At 36.1% G+C, this 18,619-nt stretch overlaps 3 protein-coding genes and 1 long non-coding RNA gene across 4 annotated transcripts in view; 3 read left to right on the top strand and 1 right to left on the bottom strand.

Moving 5' to 3' along the window:
- Positions 1-10,736, bottom strand: part of LOC107838293 (uncharacterized) — a 14,517-nt gene extending 3,781 nt beyond the window's left edge. Inside the window, exons 1-2 of the long non-coding RNA XR_001664358.1 lie at positions 10,651-10,736; positions 5,152-5,154 (exon numbers count right to left, since the gene is read on the bottom strand). This is a non-coding gene — a long non-coding RNA (uncharacterized LOC107838293). The remainder of the gene's footprint in view (positions 1-5,151; positions 5,155-10,650) is intronic.
- On the top strand, positions 5,192-6,425 carry LOC103149845 (granzyme B(G,H)-like). The gene is made up of 5 exons (XM_007569193.1): positions 5,192-5,273; positions 5,359-5,509; positions 5,600-5,735; positions 5,826-6,092; positions 6,171-6,425. Exons 1-5 carry the CDS (start codon positions 5,204-5,206, stop codon positions 6,321-6,323), a joined length of 777 nt encoding a protein of 258 aa, XP_007569255.1. The 5' UTR covers positions 5,192-5,203; the 3' UTR covers positions 6,324-6,425.
- A 2,917-nt stretch (positions 10,737-13,653) lies between the features above and the next one.
- LOC103149844 (mast cell protease 1A-like) lies at positions 13,654-14,891 on the top strand. The gene is made up of 5 exons (XM_007569192.1): positions 13,654-13,728; positions 13,812-13,959; positions 14,052-14,184; positions 14,288-14,542; positions 14,624-14,891. Exons 1-5 carry the CDS (start codon positions 13,668-13,670, stop codon positions 14,786-14,788), a joined length of 762 nt encoding a protein of 253 aa, XP_007569254.1. The 5' UTR covers positions 13,654-13,667; the 3' UTR covers positions 14,789-14,891.
- A 2,080-nt stretch (positions 14,892-16,971) lies between these two features.
- Positions 16,972-18,619, top strand: part of LOC103149855 (trypsin-like) — an 8,452-nt gene continuing 6,804 nt past the window's right edge. The window contains exons 1-4 of the mRNA XM_007569204.2: positions 16,972-17,086; positions 17,167-17,314; positions 17,413-17,545; positions 18,577-18,613. Of these exons, the coding sequence (XP_007569266.1) occupies positions 17,029-17,086; positions 17,167-17,314; positions 17,413-17,545; positions 18,577-18,613 (376 nt within the window). The 5' untranslated portion in view covers positions 16,972-17,028. The remainder of the gene's footprint in view (positions 17,087-17,166; positions 17,315-17,412; positions 17,546-18,576; positions 18,614-18,619) is intronic.

The following is an 18,619-nucleotide window of genomic DNA, read 5'->3' as shown; positions in this document are numbered from 1 at the left end:
TGTCGTGACAGTATAGCACAAGCAAGATACTGGGTGAAAGAAACTGAACTCCTCTACCTCCTCCCAGCTTGCCCAGTCCTAACTGTAGATATACACATCTCGATCAGAAACAACCAGGTGGAAGATTTTCATTCATGCTGTCAATCATGCTTGTGTATGGAGGCTCTCCCCAACAGAGCCTGTCATGAATGCTCAGGCTATGTAGGATGACCACCAATGACGGCAGGTAAACAGTTTTCCTGCAATGGTAAGTTGCTTCTCGGCCATTAGTCCATTGAGCAGCATGCACATATGCTTGATTGACAGCGCCAAGACCTCCCTACTTGCTCTGATTAGTTGTTTTTGACCTCTAGTGATGCATTTCTGCAAATTGCTAAAGTAGTTCAGGGAGGACATTATCAGTCTCATATTATACTGTCAGGACAGGCAACAGTTTTAACAAGTACGTTAAAAAGCTGTTTTATATACAAGTTACATGCTATAGTTTTAACATGGTATGGTTTTCACAAAACCATATGGCAAATGTGGATTGCTATTTACTTTTGCTACCTTTGAACTTTAAATATTTTAAATTGTGTCCAAAGTCTAAAACATAAGAAAAACAACAACTGGTGAACAAGAGTGTGCACCAGACCTGCAACACAGGAAGAGGGGGAAATGTTGATGAATAAGACACCCACAAAATGAAGACATGTTGTGCAAAGCAATACATAATCTCAACCACACATCTTGGTTCTACTCAAAGATAAACATTTTACCGATATCTCCACTTCCAGCTTCTTACTTGTCAGGTACAGCACGTACTGCACAGCCAAGTGGTTTTATATAGATTTTATTTACTTGTAGGACTTTGGATTAAAACCATACAACTTCAAAGAAAAAGTTAATGCTGTGCATAACTCTGCATGTATGCCATGCAAATGTAATTATATGTATTTGGAAAATACATACAGGTTTGTGGATTTGTGGATATCATTTTTTTTAACATACCAACACATAGATTATAACAAATAAACCCAGTCAAACACCCACTAAAAGCAGAAGTAGACGCTGACAGAAAGTGCATGAGACATAAAAGGAAGCCCTCGCTTGACAGTCTGCTCAGCTCCAACACAAAGAGGCTACAAAGTTGTTGAAGGCAAAAGGAAAAGGAAAGGATGTCATAGATGCATTTCGAGTAACAGTATGCAATAAATGGTTTGCTCCTTTTTACTTCCCCATTTGCTCAACATAATTACTTAATATTCTTCTGAGATGGAAGTTGTGACATTTTACCAAAACAGAAGTAATTGAGAACATCGACGAATACAAAACCTGTTGAGCATACAGCTGTGGCAATTTTTTATTTTAAGTTTTTTTTTTTCTTTTTTTTTTTTTACCCAATGAGCTTCTGAAATAATGATATGGCGTATGATTTGTGCTGTTGCTCACAGATGCTCTAGTACCCATTATATTATAGGATGAAGTTCTCTCAACTTTACGTATCCAGACTCTCACTGAGGTCTGGAAGTTCTAAGACTTTAATATGCTTTGGCTTCAATAATTCGACTGTAGCTCTGGCTGTAGGTTTATCATCATCATCATCATCATCATCATCATCATCATCATCATCATCATCATCATCATCATCATCATCATCCTCATGGAGGGTGAACCTCTGTCCCAATCTGGGGTTTTATAGAGCTTACCTTCTTCTCGTGAACTCTGAAAAGCTTCTGTTCAAAAAGGCAACAATGTGACCACTAAATTTCATAGTGGGTAAGGTGTATTCAGAGTGATATGCAGAGTGATATGCAGAGTCAGTTTTCAGTCACATATAAAGCTTTAAATAGACCTCAGAGTTCAGTTTCGGTCTTCTCCGACTGCAGCACATTCTTGCACATTTGCATCATGTTTGTTGCATCCTCTGCATGGTTTGAGGCAAGGTTAAAGTGTTCTTCTTCATGTCGCTCTTCCAGAAGAGTCTAGATTTTATGTGCAATTATAGGTCCTCCTATAATTTGCTTATTAGGTGAGTAGTGAAGGCAAGTGACTTCCCAGGATTTCACCGGAGATTAGGCTAAATGTTTGAAAACGTTGCTTCCTTTTTCCCCGTCACTTCACGTCTATGAGAAACTTTCTGTTGGAGGTTTGATCTGGTAAAGTGTGGTAAAATAATATTCATGGAATAATTTTGAAGCTCAACTTTAAATCTGTATAGTTACTTAAACTATTTATAGAATTGAGGACATAAATGCAATAGCAGGCAAGAGCCAGAATAGGTGCAACCTGAAGGACGTAAAAAAGTGGACAAAAATGTATACATGAAGCCCGAGAAGTGAAAAAAGAAATCCATAAAGATGAGGTCATTAGAGATAATCTGTGTTCCATTAGCATACCTTTTGAAATTAGCACCCTTTAAAGAGGTACTCCACACTTTTAGGCTCACAATAAAGTTAAAATAGTTTGTTATTCTGAAATAATATATTTTACCTGTTGTGTTTTTCATGTGCTGTAAGCGGAAAATCATTATAATTAGAAGAAATACAGTCTTGAAAACATCAATCTCTGTGTAATTCATCTAGGTAAAATTATAAAAGTCATAAAATTAACTTTTCAACAGTATTCAGTAAGACTTTGTTTGAAGAGGTGTGCATAAGACTGACATGACAGTGTCATAATATGACAGAACATGAAGGAGTCTTTATGAATGTTTATGACTGTTGTAATGACGAGTCATTATTTACTTTTATGCAACTTTGCATAAAAAGTGTCATTATTTACCAAATGACACTTCATGACAACAGCCATAAACATTCATAAAGACTCCTTCATGTTCATGACAGTGTCATGACAGTGTAATGCACACCCCTTCAAATAAAGTCTTATCCAATAGTCTGTAATTCATTTCTTCATAAATGTGGTAGGATTTGATGGTTGTAAGTAACTTGTTCACCATAGATGCACCTGAAGTACGTTTTAAAAGTTGTTTTCTGAAAGGAGACGAGTAGAAGACTAGAAATTTGAAGGGGGAGCGCGTCATTGGACGAATGACTGAACAGAAGTCAGTCAATCAAACACAGAAGCAAGAAAACTGCAGTTGACACATAAAATTACGCAGCACAAGGGTGATTTTCACTGACAATGAAACAGAGTAAGAGACAAGAAGAAACCGGAAGAAAAGTAAACACCGAGTACAAATGGAGCAAGACTGATTGCCTAAGCAAACCAGGAAAATTAAAGACGTAAGATTTCAAAAGTAGAATACCAATTCATAAAATTAACACAAAGTCCGTCACACTATGGACTCTTTTATGAGTCCATAAAAGAGTGAGTGCCCACCTGTCTCTGTTTGAGGCGGCTTCCACAGATTATATCTTTTTTTTTTTACAGAAAATAATTTCCATTTATGGAGGAAATTGGAAATCTCGCAAACAATAACTAACCAAATACTGTGCTTTAATGGAACCTTACCGGAGCATGCACTTTATTTTTGAAGATGAAAACCATCAAAGATGAGGTACTGATGCTGAGTTCGATTGCTGACTTCATTTCACATCCGTGAGAACAAATCAGAAGCAGGAAGCCAAGGTACAAGAGATTATAGGTTGTGGTTTTGAGTTTTGTCAGTAGATTTGTTTCAAAGAACACGGTGCTTTGTGGTTTAATGTGATGACACAAGATAATCTTTCAGTACAAGGAAATGCATGCATGATAGCAAGAAAAAAAACAAGTCCAGCAAGTTAATAATGTCAATTGAAATGTTTATTAGAAGTGAAAGCAGCATTTCTTTGCAAGCCACGTAATATTTGATGTAGGCTAAAAAATGTAAAACACTTCGGTGTAACTGAGACATTTACGTGTGTCTTGTTGGCCTCGATCAACATTAAAAAGTGTTTTTGTGTAAAGAGTATTAAGCTATGCTCAGACTGTATGAATATGCATCCCGTAACTAAAATTACAGGATAACAGGAGTTGTGTTTGATTCTCATTGTAAAGGTGATGTGCTGTTTCAGAACTGATCTCGTCAGAATGCTTTCAGGAAATCTTCAAAAATATCATCTGATGTGACCCAGACGAATCAGAAATAAATCCCTTTCTGAACAGTGATTACTTCTAAGCTGTCTGTGTGACTCCGCAAGTTTAGTAATTCGCTCATGGTATTTCAGATCTTAATACCGAGCTTTCTGTTTGAATCCATGCCTGAAAGAGGTATTGATGATTGTCTGCTTATGATTTGATTACTCATGACACGTGTTACTGACAATCCAGAGAGGGCTCTCTTTCAGTTTGGTGCAAGTTTGAATTGAGCAAACGGGTTTTGTGAAAGGCTGCTATTTCTGCTAAAGCATACTTTTGCTGGGAGAAATGAGGAAGAACAGTCTTTAGACAGGCCTGTTCAAAATCTCACAATGTGGCTTTACCATTGCTTCTTTGTGCCAATCCATAATCCTGCACCTTTGCTCTCACCGAGGCCTGATGAACCCTGTTGACACGCAGATATCCCCGCTATGGCTGAGCATAAGTGCTTCTCATGCATAAGGTTGTTTCATGTAATTTTAGAAGTTTCTATGATTTAAACTGACCCTATTAGATTAGTTACCTTTTCAAAATGTCTATCACTACCTGACAGTCATATCTGTATTTCAGAGAAGAGACTTGATGAGTCATAATGGTACTTCACACTTCAGCTGACAGCTTTGAGGAGGCTCAGTGAAAAGGAAATAAAAGAAAATGGCTTATTGATAATGCCATTTGTGCTGGGACAGAAATAGTGTAATGTATTTTGTGAATGGTAACCTTATAAAAATGACAGAGGTGTTTCATAGATTCACTATTTGCTCCACTGTTCTTAAGGAGACTCGTAGGCTGAGAGTGCGAAAACAACTGCGTCAAGGTACTCAAAGGGCAACGGTGAAGAGAGACCTTTAGACCCAAAACCTCAGACGGTGGTTTCAGTTTGTCATCTACTTTTTAAAACTTATGCTGAGCTCACCCTCTAACTGCACAGAGCATAGGTGCTTCAAGTTTTCCAGCAAGAACCACGTACGTTCAGTTTACTGTAACTTTAACCCGATGAGCTACCATTGGGTTACTGACCACAGGTGCACAATGATCACACATAAGACAGGGGGGAGGGTGGGCTTCAATGACATGTTCAATAAAAACCACAGGCTGCTTATAAGAGAGTACTTAAATCCTCAGACGACAATATACGAGGGTGATGATAAAAATGATGGCGATGTGGTGGGTCTTAATGTTCTTCCTTGTCCTGGCAGTCCTCGGACAAAAAGGTGATATATTAAGATATATTAAGATCTATTTATTGTTCTTTGTTGAAATAGAAACCTGTGCTTATTCGTATTCTTGCTTTTACAGCTCATGGGACTGAGATTGTTAATGGCAAAAAAGTACCTGATCGTTTGATGCTTTATATGGCTTCGGTTCAGACTGACAGTGGTCAGCATATATGTGGGGGATTTCTCATCAGCGAAGACTTTGTAGTTACGGCTGCACACTGTGATAAGAAGTGAGTTTTAAAAGGCTTACAGAACTTTGATATTTTGTAAATGCTTTTTTAAAAAATACTAAAGACTAAATCTTTTTTTTTTCCATTTAGTAACCCTACAAGTGTTGTACTTGGAACTCACAACCTCAAGAAAGTTGATGATGGCACAATGAGATATAATGTAACCCGGTGCAAGCACCCAGATTTCGACAGTGTTAAATCTGGCAATGATATTATGCTTCTCAAAGTAAGTTTGTTTCTTACTTTTTAAATTTTAGTGAATATTCTGAAACCTTTATGTTTTAAAACTCTCATTGTGTTTTTCTTGCACTAAAAGCTGTCTAAGAAAGTGCAACTCAGCAACAAAGTGCAGCCGATCCAAATACCGAAGGGTGAGATGAAACTGAAAGATAATGCTAAGTGTCGCGTCGTTGGCTGGGGCTCCACAAAAGATGGTGGTAAAATTTCCAATGTGCTGGAAATGGCTGACGTGACCTTAGCAAATCTGAAGCAATGCAAAGCTAAATGGAAATTTTTGAAGCAAGATCTTCCGAACAATGTGATCTGTGCAGGTGGACATAAAGCAAAAGCAGGATTCTGCAAGGTGCATATGTCTCTAAAAGTATTGCTGCCAAGTGTTACATAACAGAAAAAAACTTATCAAGCTCTGCTTTCTGCACAGGGTGATTCAGGAGGACCTCTAGTGTGTGGAGCGACAGCCGCAGGCGTTGTGTCTTTCAACAGTAGATGTAACCCAGATATCCCTAACGTCTATACAGACGTATCAAAATACGTGTCCTGGATAAAAAAGATTCGCAAGCAAAAGCACTGTTAAATGTAGCACATCGTGCACATATTTCTCCTACTGTTTCTGTTTCTGTTTGTGTTTGGTCTTTAATCACAGGATGAAAGGCAATAAAACGCGTTTTAAAACTTGTGAGTTGTTTCATTTCTACTAAAGCAGATATGGGAAATTTTATGTAGACCTTTGAAATGGAATATATTTTTGTAAACACTTTAAATTTGACTGGGAAAAAATGTAAACTGTTGATAGACTAAAAAGCTAATTTGCTAATAGCTTATCAGTGGCATAAAGCACATTCCACAATAAATGCTCCAATGAATAATAGCATTGCATATAGCACATATACATTTGAGTTTGCTACATTATAGGCCATCAATGACAACTAAACTTACTGATATTAATTTGGACTCATAAGACCTGGGTTTGCTTTCTAAATAGCAGATTTCAGCCTGTTATTTGGTTTTGTATAATTAATTCTTTAGTTTCAAAGATGAACCTAGAAAGCTGCATAAGATTGTCAGAAAGCCTCAAACTTTGCACGTTTTTTTTTTGTTTTTTTACTTTATTTTTATGTGCACATACAATCACACTTAAAAATGTAGGGTTTTTTAAAAAAAAAACAAAAAAGGAAATTATTATGAAAAATGACAATAGAAAAACATTAAGTCCTCCTGCAGGGATGTTGTATGCAAACTTGCATGTTTTGGTAACACTTTATTTGAAGTGGGGTGAATAAGACTGACATGACACTGTCATAAACACCTGTCATGCACATGAATAAGCCTTCATGAATATTTATGACTGTTGTCATAAAGTGTCATTCTGTAAATTATGACACTTTTAATACAAAGTTGACATTATTCAAAATCTCTTTGTTATGACAACTTGACATTAACCAAGAAATCATTACTGATATAAATTTGTTATAAAAGTATTACTGATTGCACTTTAAAAATTAGGTAACTTTGTTATTAAAGGTAAAGTTTAAACAGTAATGATTTCTTGGTTAATGTCAAGTTGTCATAACAAAGACATTTTGAATAATGTCAACTTTGCATTAAAAGTGTCATAATTTACAGAATGACGCTTTATGACAACAGTCATAAATATTCATGAAAACTTATTCATGTTCATGACAGGTGTTATGTCATGTTTATGACAGTGTCATGACAGTCTTATTCACCCCCCTTCAAATAAAGTGTTACCCATGTTTTCTTGTACTAAAGTTGCTAAAACACACATAAAGGATAAAGCTTTACTTTGCTTACAGAACACAGAGAGGTGTTATTCAGTCCCCATCTGTCTCATGTTTGAAACATATGTACCACCTTTGATGAGCGGATATCAACAAATAATAAAAAAAAGTAAACCTCAAAACATGAACATATGTGATATGTGTGGCGCTTTATCAGTGGCTGTCGTTCATCTACACTTTCACAAGAGGGCATTCCTAAGCTTGTTTTGTCAAATGAATGTCTGAGCTACTGAAATAAAGTTACGCTTAGTGAGGCTGCCAGATCAGACTAAGTCTGCCAAGGATGGAGTAAACTTTTGCCACTGCTACTTTTGTAGTCACTGCAGATACTTAATCTTGTGCTTTTTTTCAGTCTAGTGGCTGTTTCAAAATACAGATGAAGTGATTAGAAAGACGGACACAGGCCGACTGATGCAGACGGACTGATGCAGACGGCAGCCTCTGCCAGTGTCACTTTACCAGAATAACATAAATCCTGTTTTGCTATAAAGCAGTAACAAATCTTAGAGAAGTCTTTCTTGAACATGTGGAATGCTAATAATGTTTATTGCAATACTGGATTCTGTAATCTGAAGATTTTTAGTACAAGTTGATTGAGGATTTCTTCGTTTTTCCTCATAAAAAGATGACAGATTTCAACAACATGTTAGAACTGCACAAGTAGTAATAACTAAACAGAATCTATCTTAAAAAAAATCCATCTCTGTAGTTTGCTGCTGGTTTTGCAGATTTCATTTCACAAGGACACAGTTATGATGTTGGAGGAATTACATAACCGTCTTATCGCTATCTCAGCCCCATGACTGCAAATGCAATTTGAAACTCTTAGTTCCAGAGTTTCATAGGGTTTAAACATATTTGGCCTGTTTTCTAAAAGTAGGTCATTGCTGAGATCCTTATCTGTTTTCAGAGAAAAGACAGAATGAGTCATAATGGTGCTTCAGAGTTTAGTTGGCAGGTATAGCGTGTTGCAACAATACGTCAGCCAATGACCTCTCTATTGTTCTGGAGAGCTTAAAAAATAGAGCGGTAACCAGAAGCTGCTACTATAGAAATGCCACAAAGTTTGGGCTTTTTCGAGAGAAAATTACATTTCTGAAATATGACCAACTATGGCAATCAGAGACAAAGATAGTAGATGGAAAACATATTTTACCAATAGGCATTAATAAACAGGAGTTATCAAGGTGAAGACAGTCTGGTGGTATTAAAAAAGTATGGGGTTCATAAATTATTGATTAATCCCAATGGGGGAAGTTGAAGTCATTGCAATTTTTCAAGAAGTTGTTGTTCTTAGGGGATGATTGTGGATAGAAAGAATCTACTGCAGTGATCAATGCAGCAGCGGTGAAACGTAGGCCTCTGACTGAAAACACTTTGCTCAATCTCATGTAAAAGATTTCCAGGGTTGGCTGTGATGTTCATTAATACATGAAGAGTCCTTCTTTGGACAACTAGTATGTTGCATTAGTCCATAAAGTTAAATTGCCAAAAAATGAAACACAGTCAGCAAGAGTGAATTTTTCATTTTAGGCGCATTGAATACACATTTACTCTGATGTAGTTTAATGACAAGTTGCAGATTTTCAAATGAAAAGACAGCCACAAAAAAGATTTACTTTGCCAGTAATAAAAATCCATGTTTTCCAATGTGCAGGCCACCGACACATTTGTTACTCAACAGGTCAGCTTCATTGAGAACAAAAGGCAGATCTGAGTGTATCAAATGTTTGGTATAGATTTTTATGGATAAAGTGCATTGATCAAATATCACATTTTCTTTGAAAACCACCCACTGTTCTCTCGATTACTATTTTTAATACTTGTTTTCTTGGATATTATGGTTATTATTATGGTTGTACTATTATGGTTATTATTATGGTTGTACTCGTTTCTTTCCAGTCGACCTTTCTGTACGTTTTGTGATGTCATTGCAAACAGCGATAATGAATAGAAGATTTTAAAAAAGCTTTAGCAAGTGGTAAAGTTTGAGCTTAGCTAGTGCTAAGGCTTCAAAAATACAAAGTTAATGCAATGCAGCACAATGGTTTTGTTTGGCTTTGATGCAACATCACTGCAAAAAAAAAAAGAAAAAGAAAAGAAAGCTGGACATGTAGGACTATAATTTTATTCAATAGACGTGCAAGAAGTTTTGGAGAGAGAAAACATTCCATGCAAAAAAAAAAAAAAAAAAAAAAAAAAGGGCAAAGTAACATAGCGAGTAATGAGTTAAGTTTTCCTGTTATATGTGTTTTTAACCATAACCGCCCACATCCGTTTACCCTACACCACATTTACTCAGACCACAAGTACACAGTGATCACAGAGAGGGTCTGTAATGACGCACGTTAATAATTTATATAACTTTTCAACCCTCTGATAATGCATCAGTATAATGATAAATTGATGAAGACGCTGCAGGACTTAATGCGTCTTCATCTTCTCACACTTCTGTCATTTTCTGACAAAACACTGACATTGTGAAATCTAGTAATTATTCGTCAGAACATCTTTTTTTGCAGCACCAGCAGAGGGACTGAGATCAGTAGCAATTTGAAGTTATGTTTGATATATTCAATATTTTATAACAACTGAAGGTAACATAGTTACTTGATTGTGATGTAAAGTGGTACTACATAGCTGGAAAGTACATAATACCCCTTGTTAGAGATTTTTTGGTATTATCATTTTGTTATTACTTTAGTTCACATTCAGTGTAAAGATCGTTGTGATTTTCTGTTTAAAGTGTTCTCTTCCTTATGTGTGTATGAACTGACCTGGAGGTCACGACTGTCTGTTCATCTTCATGTGAGACAGTTAACTCTGTGTTTCTCAGACCTTAAATTTTTATCAACCGGAATACCTCCTAACTTAGGAACTGCCTGTGTGCAGTCGTATTTTGTTTTATGTTTATCCTCCCTCTTCATTGTTGACAGGTTGACCGAGATTTGAACCGGGCTCAGACCGTAGATCAGATATCACACCTGGAACTAGGTTGCTAGTTGTTTGGGTTAGAAGTTTTATGACCTCTGTTGTTTTTCCTGACTGCCCCCTTGGCTGTTTTTCTTTGACAATAAAACAGGGGCTCACGCGGAAGCAGACCAGAACGCTCTGTGAACGGCTCGGAGGAGCAGTTGGCGGAGTCTTCTCCTTTTGCAAAAGCTTGGCCATAAAATTCATATACGTTGTCTGTGGTTCTTTTATGTAGGTTCGAAAGGAAAAATACCCATCACCCCTCATTTATGTGGCCATGGCTGCACACTGTAATAAACAGTGAGTTTTATGGAATTACAGTACATAAATGTTTTATAACGTACATCTAGTTCAAATTAAATGACAACGTCTTCATTAATTTGACAATCCTTGTTGAAGATGCACAGCCCTATAAAGATTGACTGTCAATGACGTTCAGTGATTTGAACGTCATTGACAGTCAAATCTATCAATGATGTTACGCTTCTCAATGCAAGCTTGTTTTATTTATTAAAGTCCTCGTCGTGTTTTTCTTGAAAGTGCAACCAAAGAGAGTGCAGCCGACTCCAGCTAGAAAGGGGTCAGGTGAAACTGAAAGACATAGCAGAGTCGTCTTTCTGCTCAGATTTTGTGGGCTATTTAAAGCTGCAGACGTATCTGTATTTTTACACAAAGCAACAACTTCTGTAAAGTTTTAACGAACACATGAACCCGATGAACTTTGTTTTCTTCTGATTCAGGTGGATCTTTAAAAAAGTGGAAATCCGTGTTGTGACTTGCAACACGGAGAAAAACTGTGGCTACTCAAACATGCTTAACATCTAAACAGATGCCATGTATTGGCAGCCATTTTACTTTAAAAAGATTCTCAAGTAAAATAAGAGCTTTACAGCATGGATACATGTTTTATAATGCATGAGTGTTTCTTTTTTCCTTTAATAGAAGATTAAATAAAATGTCTTAAAAGCTCTGCTGGGTTTCATATTGGTGGTTTCTACTAAAACACATAAGGAATTAGATTTATACTTAATAAGAATGGCGATTTTCCAGTTGGTATAATTTTATTTTATGCCATCTTATGGTTGGTATTGAGAAGGTGCTCGAAGTCTAGATTTTAAATGCAAGAACAACAAAATTAGATTCTGTCTCATGTGAAGCAAATTGCATCATAGAAAATGTGAAAGTTTTACAACTTGAAGCTTGTTATAGTTTCAGTGAACAGAAAACAACCATTTACACTTCCACGACTCCATGTTTCACAGGTGTGTTTTTTGGTGCACTGTGGTTAGATTTGAATAAACCCATATCACTCACTTGGAAAAAAAAAAGTAAGTTGTTCAGAACTTTTGGTTAACCAAGAGATTACCATATGGGTGATTTACATATATAACCAGAGCTCAGAATATTCTACCAGTGATATTTTTTTTTTTTTTCTATTTGCTGGAATTAAGATGCCGGAAGCTTGGTCTATGTGGTTTATGCACTTGGCGATGTAGTTTGAGCATATAGTGAAGTTAATGTATCAAAGAAAATACATATTACATACACTTTTCTCAGTAAATTTACTTCTAATCAGGCTGGACCTGAAATTCTTATAATATGTTGGTAACAACCAAACAATTCTATGCAGAAAAAACACGTTTTTATGTATCCACAGCATTATTGTGGGCATTTTCTAAAATGGAGACTGAAGTGCTATGCCACAATAAATTAGTCCACAAATTAAGGTATGCGTAAAAATAGAACTACCAAGGAAATAAGAATTGAACAGACTTACTGAATTTGAATATTAAGTAAATAAGTCTTTGTTGTAGATTCAGAGTAGGCGTAATCTTGACAGATTTTTTCATAAAAAACTGTTGTGCTTAACTTTTTATGCACTGAGTATGAAAGCATGACATACAAATGAATTATGAATTTATCAGTTAACAAATCAACAGCAGCACTATTAGCTGTCCCTTTTTTACTTTGCTTAGCTCTTTTTGTCAATGCATCACAAAAGAAGATCAGAGAGCTGTGCTAAAATAAGCTTCCTGTCAGATATTGCTTTGCAGTCTGCATGTAAAGATGAACCGATACCAGCGTTCAAGCCGTGGCTGCAGAGCTAAGATGTCATCTTTTGTAGCATTATCCAGACTGATCATGGTGTAAAGACTTGCAAGATGCTTTTTGACAGTGTAAATAATTATTTAAAAAATCTAGCATTGAAGCATTGCTCATCAAACAGAAAAACAGCTATTAGCTAAGCTTTGTTAGCTGCTGGAAGGCATAAAGGTCAGTAGTTGGAATACCGAGAAGCTAACAATTAGCATCCTGAATTTAAATTGCTTAAGTGAACAGAAAATGCTCTAATAAAGTGTAGGTAAACTTTCATTTTTATCAGTAGCTGTTAAAAAGCCTTTAATTAACAAAACAGCAGAGATTTCCTAAAACATATTACAAAAGTCTTGCAGGCACGACCTTCATTTAAGTCGTCTTGTGGTCATCAAGGCCGCTCATGTCAAGAGCATCATTGAAAAGAGGTGAGCTAAAACACTAATAAAATGTGGCGTTCTTTCACAGCAAAATAAAGATTCAGAATTCTGAGTTTATTCATTTAAAAGCATTATTGGACTGTAACTCAGCATCACCTGGTGTCTATTCACAAATTACATGGATTGGTTTTAAAATAATAATAATAATAATAATAATAATAATAATAATCAGGACATTTTTGACATTTTAACACAAAAAGCCGGGCCAATAGTGAAGAAGCAGGAGAGAAAAAAAAAAAAAAGATGGTCAAGTTAGTTCTGACAGGGTGTACAGATAGAAAGTCTGTGGAGTAAAAATGGTTTGGAATTGGAAATAATCATCTAAAAGTCCAAATACGCAATATCAAAACTAAGTAGAACAAAGCATAAAAGACAGGACAAGAGGCGAATCAACGTGACCAAACATGAGAAATCCTCAAGACAATTAACTGATTTACATCAGACTGACAGAAGTTCAAATATCACAAAGTACTACACAGTTACAAACTTGTTAGCGTATTCTGAAAGGGGATGTGGTGTAAAGATTGCCTCAGATATGCAAACATTAGGCACAAACTTTTGCATAAAAGCAGCAACTTCACCTTCCAAAAACCTAACGCCTTATTGGCTGACATGATGAAGAGCATGGGTTATTTCCTGCTGCTCAGCATTCTGTCATGTCTCGGACAAGCTGGTAAGAGACTTTAGCTTGACATCTAATCTTAAGATGCTGAATAAAGCCTCATCCTAATCTTTGCCTCTTGAATATTTTCACAGTCTATGGGAATAGGATTATACATGGGAAAAAAGTCCAAGAGGACTCGATGCAGTACATGGTCTCAGTGCAAAGCAATGTAGGTCACGAATGTGGAGGATTCCTGCTCAATGAGGAATATGTGGTCACTGCAGCACACTGTGGTGAAAAGTGAGTTTTCTTTATTCTTCTGTTTGTATTTTCTGCTTGACTGTTGAGCCAAAACTGGTTTTGAAATAAACTTTTAATTACAAAAATTTCAGTCAACTGAAATACGTTCTTCTGGGAGACCACAACCTCAAGAGTTCAAAGATAAAAAAAGTGAGCATCAATTCCACATGCAAGCCCCAGGGGTACGAGGACCCAGGACATGGCAAAGACATCATGATTCTTCGAGTAAGTATGCTGAGCAAAGCACACTTATTGTACACAAATATCTCTGGATTTGCCAAAAAAACAGGTTAAAAAGTCTTAATGTTCCTTTTTTGTGTCTTTTCAGCTGTCTGAGAAAGTTCTTCTAAACAATGGCGTGAAAACAATTCCCCTTCCTTTTTCTGAGAGTTCCTTAAGAGATAATCAAGAATGCTCTGTGGCCGGATGGGGTAAAACTGAGCAAACTGATCATAGTGATGACCTGAGAATGGTGAACGTGGCAATCATAAACCAACAAACCTGCCAGAAGCAATGGGACAATCTCCTTCCTCACAATGTGATCTGTGCTGGTGGATTTGGTATGAATAAAGGATTTTGTCAGGTCTGCTTCTTGTATTTTGATCAGAAATAATAGTCTAAACATTGTGATAAATGTCAAACGTTAAGTCCTTGATCTTTGCAGGGTGATTCTGGTGGCCCTCTGGTGTGCAATGGAAGAGCTGTTGGTGTTGTGTCATTCAACAGAGGCTTCAACTGTGACTACCCGGATTTACCCAACGTCTACACGGATATTTCTAAATATCTTCATTGGCTCAACAAAGTTGTGAATGAAAAGAAATGTATATAATTCTTTTTTTTTCACTGTCACTGTACATTGAAGCAGAAATTGTGGCAGTTTTGCTAATGTGCCGCTTTAATCTCAAGATGTTGAATAAACTCTTGTCCTAGTATTTGCCTTTTGAATATTTTTAAGTCCATGGGAGTGAGATTGAAAAAAAATGCAGACAAAATAAAAATATTTGCCTGGTGAACCTCCCCACCAAAGACATTTAATCTATTTTTCAAATAAAACAGAGACATGTGCGAATGTCATCACTTTGACAATGCAAGATGCAACAAATAATTACTTTACCTCAGCAAGGAAAATGAAATGGTTAAATTTGCCTGATAAACAAAACAATATTTGTCTAAACTTTAAAACTACAGCTCCATTACGGTGCAATTCATAGTCAACCAGCAGTAAATACACACATACATAGGTACAAATGAATAAACATATTTACATTTACATTATCTTACACCAAGAAGCAAAAAGCACACGCAAAAAAAAAAACTTTACCGTTTAAGCAAGAGAAGTACGATTAACCGCACTGCTGAGACGACATTATGACTGATGTTAGGCTTTAGAAAGAATGAGCAGTGTGGGTATGTTTTGTGATCAGTAATGAATCATGAGTTCATGACATAGCCTTCCCACCCTGGACCACATTTGTAACCTTTAACAAAGTATCACCATTTATCAGTTAAGAATTGAGTAAGTGTTTCTGTTGTGCAGTCTTTGACTGTTCAATGATTTAAAGGCATAGAAAACGCAAGATCAGTGCGAAATGAAATTATATTTTTACCAGTGTAATGTGTCTGTTGCAGTTGACAGGGTAGTTACATAATCTCCTGTACATAATGTCCATTTCTCATGTCATTCCCTCAGTGTTGAACAGATGAATATGTAATTATGATAATTCTCCCAGCGCAGTCAGTGCTGGTGGATATGGCATCTATCACTCAGTAACAGAACCTCGAATCTTTTTCATTGTTTTCATCCAAAAAAATGCAATCAAAATCTTCCAAAATGTTAAAAAGTAAGATGGTGAGAGCAAACAGGAACAGGAACCTGTGCACAATAAGATATGGTAGATGAACAGATTAAGGAAGGTGTGACAGGAAAACAATAATTTCACATTGCTTTTTTGAATCTAAATTTAAATTATATTATGACTTGACTTTCCGATATATTTTTGCATGTGTATAACAAGCTGCAGTTTCTTATCTAAGCTTGATAAAGTTCTGGATAAAAGCTAAGTTGTATGAGTGTGAGAGGGATGGACAATTCAGAGCTGGAGGTCAAATACGGAGTTAAAACTTGTGTTCACGTGGGAACCGGGCTATATTGATACACTGAGTGAAAGAAGAAAAAAAAGCAATGTTTTTCTGTGAAAGATGTCAAATTATTTCCATAAACAAGGTTACTTTCCTGTAGCCAGCAAAAAGAAATGTTTGCTTCTTTTTAGATATATAAAACAATCTTTTAAACCACAGTGGGTAATGTATGCACGTTGGAATATTGAAAAGTAGTTCCAGTGACAATATGTACTGTTTTCTGTTTTGTTTGCCTGTCTTATAGACAGACCGGGAGAATCTCTAGAAACAATTAAATGCTTCTGTATGCTGCAATTTTTGGTTAAAAAGTCAACTATAATTTCTAGTGGAGTAGCCAGCAATTGCAGTCACATAAGAATGAATTTTCTTCATAAGTAATCGTTTTCAAGTTGAAGGGGAAAAAAATTGGTGCAGTAAAACTACTTTTGTTAGTACATTGTTTTCAGAAAGTTACTATCTTATAGTAAGTGACTAAACATAGCTATAGCACCACCCACTACTGGCAATGTGTACAACTGAGTGAACAAACTGTATCTGATGAAAATTGTGTTGCATTTCAATGAAAAACTATAGATTTTTAAATAACATCACTTTAACTTGGTGGCATTTATAAACATGTGAACAAGAAAAATGAAAGTACAACCTAAAAGGGATAGGCAATGACATTAAAGCATTGTGATGCTTAAAAATGTGGAGAAGGCTGGCAAGAAACGTTTCTCATGTTCGTAGTACATTGACTTCTGAGTATTCAAAGATTGTAAAAGATAATTCTCGTTGTCGAGCTACAGTGTGCTTTTAAGGGGGATGTGGTAAGATGTGAAGCTAATATAGATTTCCATAGATAATAGCACGTACAAGGAAAGGAAACTACGATATAAAAAGGTCAGCTTGACAAACTACGGCACAGCTAGAACAAGCTTGACTGGCATCATGTTCAGACTGAAGGAAGTCCAGCGTCTCCTGGTGCTGACATTTCTCTGCCAAACAGGTGAGAAGTCCACATATTTTTATCCATAAATAACTAAAGCAGGCCTCTGAACTGGTTTTGTCCTTTATCTTACTCTTTAGTTCATGGAAGTCACATCATAAATGGGGAAACGGCTCCTGTAAACTCAATGGAGTACATGGTCTCAGTGCAGAGCAATGGAAAACATGTATGTGGAGGATTTCTGATCAGTGAGGACTTTGTGGTCACTGCTGCTCACTGCAATAATCCGTGAGTCTGATTCCTTGTTCTATTGTTGCATCCCACTAACAGTAGAGTTCATTTGTTGCAAATGTATGTAATAACCTCTTTACTGTTAATACTTTCAGTAAACCCGATCTGGTTGTCCTGGGAAATCATAATATCAAAAGTTCAAATGTAAAAAAAAGAAACATTCAGTACAGCTGCGAATTCCCAACTTTCCAAAATGTTGGACTTGGCAATGACATCATGCTGCTTAAAGTAAGTATGTGTTCATGAAAGGTCCATAACACACATTTCAGTATGGTTACTGTGGAGAAACTCATCAGTTATTAATATTGTCACACTTGTGTTAAAAGTGTTTTTCTTACATTTTACTTATGTACAAACGTATTACGATCCAGCATAAATCAGTTGTACTGCACCATAAATATAATCAGCAACAAAATTATTATCGCTAGCAGTTGTAGTAGCAAGCAGCAGCTATATGGAGTTACAGACGAGTATTGATATTTTTTATAATTTTTCCCAAATCCCATATTGACTTTTATATCAACCCACATAAAAGATTGCAGTGATGTCACCTTTATAAATAATGGTAAACAAAAAATAATAATCTAATATGATTACACCATTATAACTAATTTTAACATTTTAGACTAATACGTTATAGACGTACTAAATGTTCTTATGAATATTTAGCATGTGTAAATATTCTGGAGCAAAACAAAGGAGGAAGAGTGCCATTGTAGTGTTTAGAGAAGTTTAGCTACTTACACAATTCAATCACCATTTAAACCTTTGCTCTTAGGATCAGGTAGTAGAAGATCAAGGTGTGCAAAAAAATTTTTTTAAAGGTTTTATTGGCTCTAGTGGCCTTTATTTGATAGTTAATTGACAGGAAAGTTGGTAATGAGAGATGGGGGAAAGACATGCGGCAAAGGTCACCAGGGCTGGAATCAAACCTGCGACAGCTGCGTCGAGAACTGAGGCCTCCATACATGGGTTGTGTGTAACCCCTGTGTCACCACAGCACACCCAGATGTGCAAATTTTTAATTGTGAAAGTTCAGTCTCCGTTCATCAATTGTGCAGATGTTTTGAAGAAAATTATGACACTCTGAATGTAGAGAGAAGAATTTTGGAGTTCTCTAGATTATTTTAAACATTACACAAGTACATGCTATTTACCAGTATGGAGTTACAGATGAGAAAAATAATTTTTAATTATTTTTTTAGTCAAATTATTTAAAAAATAGCTGCATTAATATTTGTCTTTTTGTCCATCTTCAGTTATCTGAGAAAGCTCCACTAAATAACAGGGTGAAAATAATTC

Source organism: Poecilia formosa, unplaced genomic scaffold, assembly GCF_000485575.1.
Source record: "Poecilia formosa unplaced genomic scaffold, Poecilia_formosa-5.1.2 Scaffold237, whole genome shotgun sequence".
Lineage (NCBI taxonomy): Eukaryota > Metazoa > Chordata > Actinopteri > Cyprinodontiformes > Poeciliidae > Poecilia > Poecilia formosa.
The sequence above is the reverse complement of the archived record's forward strand: the minus strand, read 5'-3'. Positions and strand labels throughout refer to the sequence as shown.

Bases quoted from the DNA above. Each gene is read 5' to 3' on its own strand.
- LOC103149845 (XM_007569193.1), top strand. From the start codon at position 5,204: ATGATAAAAATGATGGCGATGTGGTGGGTCTTAATGTTCTTCCTTGTC. The intron at 5,274-5,358 runs GTGATATATTAA...TTGCTTTTACAG, and splicing joins GGCAGTCCTCGGACAAAAAG to CTCATGGGACTGAGATTGTT. The intron at 5,736-5,825 runs GTAAGTTTGTTT...TTGCACTAAAAG, and splicing joins ATGATATTATGCTTCTCAAA to CTGTCTAAGAAAGTGCAACT.
- LOC103149844 (XM_007569192.1), top strand. From the start codon at position 13,668: ATGATGAAGAGCATGGGTTATTTCCTGCTGCTCAGCATTCTGTCATGT. The intron at 13,960-14,051 runs GTGAGTTTTCTT...CAAAAATTTCAG, and splicing joins GCAGCACACTGTGGTGAAAA to TCAACTGAAATACGTTCTTC. The intron at 14,543-14,623 runs GTCTGCTTCTTG...TGATCTTTGCAG, and splicing joins TGAATAAAGGATTTTGTCAG to GGTGATTCTGGTGGCCCTCT.